This window comes from Cryptomeria japonica, chromosome 8, assembly GCF_030272615.1.
Source record: "Cryptomeria japonica chromosome 8, Sugi_1.0, whole genome shotgun sequence".
NCBI classification, from domain to species: domain Eukaryota; kingdom Viridiplantae; phylum Streptophyta; class Pinopsida; order Cupressales; family Cupressaceae; genus Cryptomeria; species Cryptomeria japonica.
Genome location: NC_081412.1, coordinates 248513932 through 248523564, shown reverse-complemented (window position 1 = coordinate 248523564; position 9633 = coordinate 248513932). Strand labels below are relative to the sequence as shown.

At 33.3% G+C, this 9633-nt stretch overlaps 1 protein-coding gene across 2 annotated transcripts; it reads left to right on the top strand.

Annotated features, from left to right (window-relative positions):
* The first annotated feature begins 1178 nt into the window (after positions 1–1178).
* LOC131060011 (uncharacterized) lies at positions 1179–6056 on the top strand. Of its 2 annotated transcripts, none has more exons than XR_009110275.2 (3): positions 1179–1462; positions 2782–2865; positions 3018–6056. XR_009110275.2 is itself a non-coding variant. In XM_057993095.1 (3 exons), the coding sequence occupies exons 1-3, from the start codon at positions 1364–1366 to the stop codon at positions 5839–5841; spliced, it is 345 nt and encodes a 114-aa protein (XP_057849078.1). In that variant the 5' UTR covers positions 1179–1363; the 3' UTR covers positions 5842–6056. The 2 variants fall into 2 exon arrangements, 1 of the variants encoding a protein (XP_057849078.1); XM_057993095.1 differs by having other exon boundaries at positions 5680–6056.
* Positions 6057–9633: the final 3577 nt, after the last annotated feature.

The window sequence follows — 9633 nt, the reverse complement described above, 5'->3', positions numbered from 1 at the left end:
CTTTGAATCCATTTGATTAAAATTCTAATCACTAGAACATACAATCATGTATACATTATAAAATGTATTTGATTTGCTAAAACCATTTTTCACCATGGTGTGCTAGTTAATTAGGATAAATAGTCCAAATAGAATTAAGTGTTTATGGTAGTCTATGAACATCCCCTATACCTATCCAAATTAATGTTTAATGTTCCCATAAGAAATTTTAAATTTCTTGAAAATTTCTTAACATTGCACAAACTTCCGAATGTGAAAGGTGCAAAATGACTCATGTACTTTATTCATATTTCTTAATTTTGTATATATGCTTATCAAGAAAGTGACAACTACTATGCCTAATGAAATCCCTCTATTATCTATTATTTGGTGTTAACATATAAGCTACTTTATCTTTAAAATTTATAACTACGAATAAAAGCTAAATTTCTATAATGGGATACTCTAGTTACATTTGCAATAATTTTTAAGATTTTGAAAAAAAAAAACAACTACAACAAATCCAATTTAAGTGTGTGCATAGAAGTTGTTGATTAGAATATAATAGTCGAGAAAGGGGTCAATTTTGAAGTCTAGAAATAACTTTATAAGATTCTTGGAAGTAATTTTTCTTTCTCCATATGATTGGCAAACTCTATAAAGAAAAAAGTGTTAGAGAAGTGTAAATAAACTATTTGAATAGAGCCACCAAAGGAAATCTCGTTTGAAAGTAAGTCTAACCAACCTCTCCAAAGGGATAACTACTCAAGTTGGACAAGTGGAATGACAATTAAATAATTATGATTCCACCCAACCAAATTTGAGTGGGCTTGCAAAAAGATTAGAATATAAGTTTGTTTGAAAATTGAAAAATTAACAGAAAAAAAGTATTGACAAAATAGATTAATTTCTTTTCTTTCAATAATTGCCAAACCAATTAAAGAAAAAAAGCAAATGCAAAATGAATGAAGAAAATTTAGAAGATGGCTGTTTGATTTTTGCTTTTTTCAAAATACAAAAGCAATGAAGAAAATTACTATATTACTGTTAATTTTTGCTTTTTTCAAGATACATAACCGTTAATTTTGCTTTTTGAAGATTCATATATGACTGTTCCCAACGGCACTCAAGATTAAAAGCAAAGGCCGTTAAGATTAAAAGCACACATCATTCCCTTTTATATATGTGGGTATCATTTGGTCATTTCTTATGAGTTTTGTTTTTGCTTTCTATGTTTGTTGTTTATTATTTTTGCTGCGTGTTATGTTTCCTGTATTTTTTCTCCTTCTGTGATGATTACTTGTGTTCTGTGACGATTTCTTGTGTTCTGTGATGATTTCTGTATCTATGTTTTATTTTGTTTGTATGCTGTGTTTTCTTCGGAATGTGTTGTGTTTTCATCAGAATGGAGGAGGTTGCGGCCAGCAGGAGGAGGGCAACAAAACAGAGCATGTGGTGGAGAATGTCATCAAACTTGCTTTTGGTTAGTACCTTGAATTCTCTTCCTGCCCAATTCTATTTCACGGCATTTAAACGTGGATGCAAAACATTCCTGTAGAGAGTTGTAGTGTTTTTCTGTTAATGGAATTCTCTTAGTGTTTTTCTGTACCTTGAATCCAATTTCACCTCCTTTGAATCCTTTTCCTGCCCAATTTTATCTCATGGCGTTTAAATGTGTATGCAAAACATTTCTGTATAGAGGAATTCTATGGATTCGGGGGATTCACATTGCCTTCATTGTTAGTGTCGAGGGTTTTCCTAATGTTTGTTAGTATAACCCAATAAGACTTCAAAAATGTTAGGTAATTTTAGTACTGCTCAGAAATGTGATCATGTGAATGTTGAGGTGGGACACTCCAATACATGTTGATGCTGCAAAATTCAGATCAATATTTGCAAAAGCTTGCTCGATTTTGCAATAATTTTTTTGGCAAGGGTTGAATTTCAATTAGATCTGAAATGAAAATTTTGTGTATTCTTGCACACGAATTTTCCAATTCCCCAATCTTTTATCTAGTGACATGTAAATTTAACCACTACAAATGTTTTGCAATTTAAAGCTTTTTGCTTTGTCATTCTCTCTATCAGTATCCATTAGCATCATCCTTCCTACATTATACCTTTATTTGCATCAACAAACAAATACTTGTTACATTTGCAAAACGTTTTCACCTCTTTGACAACAATCTGCAAGTCTGGGATAAATTTTATGTCGGAGGAGTGAGTGACATTCCTTAGGCATCCCCTATCAAATTTAACCACTACAAATGTTTTGCAATTTAAAGCTTTTTGCTTTGTCATTCTCTCTATCAGTATCCATTAGCATCATCCTTCCTACATTATACCTTTATTTGCATCAACAAACAAATACTTGTTACATTTGCAAAACGTTTTCACCTCTTTGACAACAATCTGCAAGTCTGGGATAAATTTTATGTCGGAGGAGTGAGTGACATTCCTTAGGCATCCCCTATCAAATTGACCTGCTGGCTGCTAGTTGGATCTTCCCTATGAAGTTTGACCTGCCCTATGTTTTTTGTTTTGTCATTTGATCTTCCCGAGGAAGTTTGACCTGCCCTGTGGTATTAAAATTTGCAGAAATTTTGTTTCCTTTAGCTGCCCAATTCCACTATTGTATTTGATTTGAATTCATTCGGAGAAAGGCATGGAAATCAAAGTTGTGGCATTAAAATTTTGCATCGGCAAATGATTGGCTCGTGACCATTCTTTGGGCATTTGTTTGGGACTTTGTGGGGTTGAAACTCAAAACTTTACCTTGTTATTTTTTGGCGCACTTGGCAGAGTCATGGGAGACGAGGAAGAAGTGTGGAATCTGCTTTAAATCTCTGTTTGATTTGGAGTCATCGTCAAAATATTTCTCTAAAGGTAGGTGATTTTCTTCAGAATGAAATAGAATTGAAGTACTTATGGTTTTTTTTAATTAGATCCACTAGAATCTGTGGTACAGGGGAAGTAGAAATAGAATTATCTCGACAGAATTTATGAGGCAGAGCAAGTTATAATATAATTTATGACAGGAATTCTGTAGTTGAAGTACCATTCATTGCCTGAAGGAATCATTCATGCAATGCATTATTTTAAGAGACCCGCTGAAAAGGTTCGGGCAGCCAGTAAAAGTTAAAAACTTGACAATGTAATCGAATATTTTCTGTTGTCCCACTAGTTTAGGTGCCTTAACCAGAGTGGTTTTGAAGTAAGTGTAACTAAGACCATCACCAAAATTATAGGTAGTTGGTCCAGTGTAGAATCTGTAAGTTCGGGGACTTGCCCTCATGTTCATAACAGTTATGGGAACTTTAACAAATTCTTGTGGATACCAGGCCATAGGTAATCTCCCACCTGAAACAGAGAGAAAACAAGTATCAGCTAGCAATCTTGTGTACTCGCATAATTATGCCACTGACTTTATATAACTTGTAGAAGAATAAGAGTACTGTTAATTAATAAAATTGATCCCCGATTTTCCCAATTTTGAATATTTTAGAAACATTTGATGTGGGTTTATTTTCAATTCAGCCAACACTTAAGAAGGGTAGTTTATCAATCAAACCTTGATGCTATATAAGTTCATCTGTAAATTTTCCGAGTCATATGGTGTTTACTGAGTGATCTTAGCACTGGTCAGAGGAACAATAAACAATTTTTTTTGGATAGGTAATGGGTCGAAGCCGATAAGGTGTACATACCCTATCCCTTTTGTGGGATTTGAACTCATGACCTCTAATTCAAGAGCACAAGTTCTCCACCACTAGACCAACTCAAGTTGTACAGAGGAACAATAAAGTATAAACAATTACTAAGACAGATTTTACCTAGATTATATGAAAATTACATCTGCAATCGCTGCTCCTCCAGCTTGTCCAGGATAACCCAAAGGATTCCTGCAACTTTGTCATTATTCTTTGCAAAGAATATATTGAAAGAACCCCTTGACATTATCACAAGAATTACAGGCCCCTTAGCTGCATTTGCAACCAGGGATACAAGCTCTTGTTGATACACTTGCAACAACAAACTTGTTCTGTCTAGCCCCTCAATCTCTAATGTAAATGATAGATGTTGAACTGGAGCAGCTACTCGAGTCCTCGCCTACTACTGGCACTGTTGCATCTGCTCATTTTGCTGCAGCCAGCAAACCATTCCCACCTCATAACATATTTGGACGGCCTGGGGCAAAAAGGGTTGCAGTGTATCTTGGATGCCCGTCGAGGGATGATGTATACTTTCGTAGAATACCTGACCACACTGACCAAGTTAGTAAGTCTTGAAGGACCTAAACAGAACACAGAGCAAAATCAATGTTGTGCCTTTCCCAGTCGATAAACTAAAAGCTTCTTTAAGAAGGCTAAAATTTGTTTTCGAAAACAGGATAAAAAGGAAATTGAGGCAGCAGAGCCATAAATGGCGACCATGACTATCAAGGGCAATCCGGCAATAATGTACTCATTTGCAGAGACAAACTGTACCACACCCAATTCTTCACCAAGTCCCCTCATTTGCAACAGATAGTTGAGCATAAGTTCTAACACTTCTTATATAGATGTTGTTCCTGTAATTGTGCTACATTTACCATAGTTTGGTCCCCTGAATAGTCACTCTCATGAATGGGTGCATAGTTACCAATCATGGCATTGGTGGCATTTGCATTGGGTCCAATAACGACCAAGCTCTGACCGAATCCCCAGCCTATATTAGCCAACGGCAATGCACCAGTAATTCTGAGCAGCACTATCCAAAGCTTTGTTCTTGATTGCCCTCGGTACACACATCTTTAGGCACCAGGTTCCCAAATGGCTATTTGGTAGCATCCCCATCAAACCAACCTAGCCTCATCAACGTTGTGAAGGTGTTGGTCAGAGATTCGGCCACTTCACCTGCTTTCACAACAGATCTTATGCATCTTCCAAGGAATGGTCCACAGTCCAGATCCAATCCTGCATTAATTTCCACAATGAAATAACAGTCACAAATTGAACTTTTTGACACCAGCATTTTTGGTTGAGATTGCCCAACAAAATAATACTGCCATTAGTGATGTATAATTTTTGGTTGAGATTGCTCAATCACACACACATTTAGTTTCTGGTTGAGATTGCCCAATCATATAAGAAAAGTAATTATGAAATTCAAGCATATGCTAGTGCATCTGATTTCAGAAAGGAAAGAATAAATTGCTGAGCGTTTCTTCGAATAAGACCTGAGAATTATTTGCCCACAATAACAATGCCCAATGGAATGTTTGTTCATTGTTCTTTGTTTCTTTACATCTTATTTGCATTGTTATGCTGCATATGAGGACTTGTCACTGTAGCACTAATTTCAGTAGTTACATCGGAAGTGAAAACTGAAATAAATACAGATAACTACAGAATGAGTTGGTAAGCAGAATCGCAAATGGGATGGTAGAAGCTTAAAGATGAAACATGTTTTCAAATTCCAATTGATAGGTTTCCAAACATTGAGCTGCTGTCATTAACTACATTATTTTTCACTGCAAATAGTACTTTTGGTGTAGTTTCCAATGGTATAGAGAAAGTTAAGTGAAGATGATAAGCAGGGCAGAGTAGAAAATGGTTCTATGGAAGATCAGAGACAGATTTAAACTTTAAGCATGTTACTTGTTTTTACTTTTTCGATATTTTTACTAACAAATTGAGTGTATTATTGTTAATATTATAGATGACACATTCAGAACATGGAGATAAGTGCTTAACACACTATATACTACTTGTAATGCCTGTTTATAAAATGCACATCAGTAGCAGGTTTAAAATAAACTTTTGGTGTACAATGGTGAATGCATATGGAGCAGCCACTAGAGCATATTTTATAGAGAAATAAGTCACTAAGATGTTGAATTTAGATGAAATCCTAAGAATGTGGTGTAAATAAGTTTAAAATGCAGTTTTTAGTGCATTATAGTGGAGCATATGTGAGCAGCTACTAGAGTGTATTGTACATTTGATTCAAGTCATTGAAGGGTTAAATGTAGGTTAACTTTTGCTAATGGACTGTGTAAATAGATTTATTGTTTAATAAAATATATTTTTATTGGTCTAATGGAATGCTTACTGGCCATACTCATTGCATTGAGGTCATTTTCCTTTTAAGTTTGAATGGAATGGCCAATGGGCCAGGGTTATTCCTTTCACCCTTTGTGTTTCCAGAATAAAATTCATGTTAGTTTACATTGTGTATTATATTTATGTAATAATTTATTACTGAAAACGTATGCAATTATGTAACACTGATATTATTTTTGTAGAATAGGAAATGATTTAGAATTTTTAAATATTACTATATGATGAAAATAAAACTCCCTTCATACACAATCTCACAACACATATTCAAATACTCAAATTAATTTTATTCATTTCATTCAATGTATGCAAAATGTTTAAAAAATAAAATCATGACCTCTTCCTGTGTGTATTTCCTCTGCTCTTCTTCTCATTTAAATTGCTTCAACATTGCTCTCTTTCCTCTAAATATTCAAATACTCAAATTAATTTTATTCATTTCATTCAATGTATGCAAAATGTTTAAAAAATAAAATCATGACCTCTTCCTGTGTGTATTTCCTCTACTCTTCTTCTCATTTAAATTGCTTCAACATTGCTCTCTTTCCTCTAAATATTTTCCACATTCTCTGTAGCATCACCACTCCATCTATCATTTTCAATCTCTTTAAAACAGCAACTTTCTAATTGATTTTCTTAATTTGATAAACTCTCAAAGATGGAATGATTCCTGCCATCTTCTCCACTTCTTTTCCACTTCATTTTTTATCTTGCAACTATCTTCTTTCTGTTTCTCCCTTCAATTTCCACACAGCCCCATTTTTTTAAATGAAGTTTATTTACTGCTCTTCAAATTCTTATTTATTGTTGTTATAACAAACTCCATCTCTTCTTTTGCCATATAGCCTAAAAACGACTTTTTGCATAACTTCTTATTAAAAGATCAAAATCACTTAAAAATCTTCAAAGTTATTTTGTTCCAGCACTTATGATCTTCAAAATGAAGATTTTCCATAAACAGTACTATAGGATTAATAAGGATCGAATCTCAATTAACTACTATCGAATTTTCAATTTTACAAAATGATTGTTGCGTCTATGCACTTGTATGATTAATTATGCACTTGAGCAATTCCTAAGAATCTAATTAGTTTCTACTGAGATCCAACATAATCAATATAGACTTCAAGTAGTTAGATGGATTTTTTGCACTTCTGAAAGCATACAAACATGCAAATTTAATGAACATCTTGTAGCAACCTCTTATCTCTTGCATTCAATTCTATGTAACAAATTTAGAATTCTTTTTGCATTTGAATTTTGACTTGCAGTTACCATTTCTCTATTTGAAATTTTTAAGCTCTTTTCTTACATTCCTACAAATTTCGTGTAACTTCCTACCATTATTTTATTGCCATTATATGGAAGAGTATTGATTGATAAATTTATAAATATGTAGAAGACCTTACAAAATAGCCCTTTAAATTTCTTCATTTCGAATTTCATTTTTGCCATGAGTAAAATTTGTGGTGTGATTTTAATGGTTATCAAAGGTTTCATGTTCATATTATTGTCCTTGGTAATAGTGAGAGGTGTGATTTTTTTGGAGAATGTGCTCAAACACTAAAAACAAAATATATGAAGAGCACATTATGTACTAACAAAATATTTGTGTGCACAGATTCTAAATATTATAAGGCAAATAGTAGCACCTCACAATGCAAAGCAGTTGTTTTTCTCTTGTAGTTCACTAGCTTTGTTCAAGTTAGCAACAATTGAATCTTATCTACACAATGCTTCAAAGCATGGTAGCAAAAATAGTTTAGGGAAAAAATCGGCAAATCAAAAGTATAATTTTTTTGAAAAAATCGGGAAAAAATTAAATTTAAAAAAAAACATTAAATTTGTAGAAAATATTTTTTTGTTGTTTATATTCATATTACTAATTACATAGGCAAATAATTTTTTTAACTTTTTAAGATGGTAGTCACTAAATACACCAAATAGTTGTCTAAGTATTAACTAAGTTAATGAAGTAATTGATATCAAAAGTTAACAAACAAATAGTAAAAGTAAAAGTCATTTTGAAGTGATCCAAGAATTTCATTGTGATTGAGGCAAGGAGTTTTGTAGGGTTAATTCAATATTTTAGATTTCTTATCAAATCATATTCCACAATTACAATGCTTTTTATCATAGTAATAAAAATCATTTGGGGAAAAAACCAGCAAACCAAAGTATAAGATTTTTTGAAAAAATGGGCAATAAATTGGATTTTAAAAAATCGTAAAAATTTGTAGAAAAATAGACACAAACTACTTTTTTAAAAACTTAAGGGTATTTCCATAGCATAGAGATATAGGGAGTAAATAAAATAGAGTTTAACCCATGAATTGTAGAAAATAGATTTTGTTGTTTATATTCATGTTGCTGATTAGCAAATATTGAGATCCAACTATTGTTAGGAATTTAGTAAAAGTGGACGTCATTTTGAAGTGATCCAAGACTTTCATTGTGATTGAGACAAGGAGCTTTATAGGGGTATTAGATAAGTCTATGAAGTAGCTAAGATCAAAATTTATTAGATAGAGATCCAACTATTGATAGGAATTTAGTAAAAGTGGAAGCCATTTTGAAGTGATCCAAGACTTTCATTGCGATTGAGACAAGGAGTTTAACCCATGAATTGTAGAAAATAGATTTTTGTTGTTTATATTCATATTGCTGATTACATAGGCAAATATTCATTTAACTTTTTAAAAGGGCAGTCACCAAATACACCAAATAGTTGTCTAAGTCTGAAATCAACAAAGAAACAACAGTGGCCACCGAAAAGTGACATGAAGAAGTCCCTTTCCAAATCAAAGAATCCTTTGAATTCAAACAAGGGAAGCAAGAGAAAAGAGACAATTGGATCAGAAGAAATGAGGGAAAGGCATCAGAAAAATTAACCCACCTAGATTCTTTCCAATAATCCTCCACAAAAACACCAAAAACCACTTTGCAATCCTCCATAAAAAGAGCAAAATCTGGAATGTCACAAAGAGGACCAAAAGAGAGCTAGGAATCTTCTCAAAATCTAACTATCTTATCATCTCCCAACTTCCAAATGCTTCCCATCATAGCAACCTCCCTAGCCTTGAGCACATTATTATAAAGGAAAGAACTAGAGGGGAGAGCATCTACATTAAAAAAATCCTTCAGAGAAGGGAAATTGAACAAATACTTATTGCACCAGATCAAGTTCCATTCATGATTTTTTTCAAAAATTCTCCAAATTTGTTTGGTCAAAAGAGCTTGATTAAAGGACCGAATACTTCGAATACCCAAACCTCCTCCCACTTTAGGTTTACAAACACTCTCCCATGCAAGCAAAGGCATTCACTTTTTCTCCTCCACCCCAGACTAGAGGAACCGCTTTTGAATTCTTTTAATAACTTCAACAAATTTAGAAGGAATTTTGAAGAGGCTTAGAGCATAAGCAAGGAGATTTTAAAGAATGGATTTCAGAAGTTGTTTGTTCCCTGCTTGACTTAACAAAGCACCTTTCGAGCCAGCCAACTTTTTATTGAATCTATCAATCAAAGACAACCGAAAGGTATCAGATGATTTC

Bases quoted from the DNA above. Each gene is read 5' to 3' on its own strand.
- LOC131060011 (XM_057993095.1), top strand. From the start codon at position 1,364: ATGTGTTGTGTTTTCATCAGAATGGAGGAGGTTGCGGCCAGCAGGAGG. The intron at 1,463-2,781 runs GTTAGTACCTTG...CGCACTTGGCAG, and splicing joins TGTCATCAAACTTGCTTTTG to AGTCATGGGAGACGAGGAAG. The intron at 2,866-5,679 runs GTAGGTGATTTT...TTAATATTATAG, and splicing joins GTCAAAATATTTCTCTAAAG to ATGACACATTCAGAACATGG.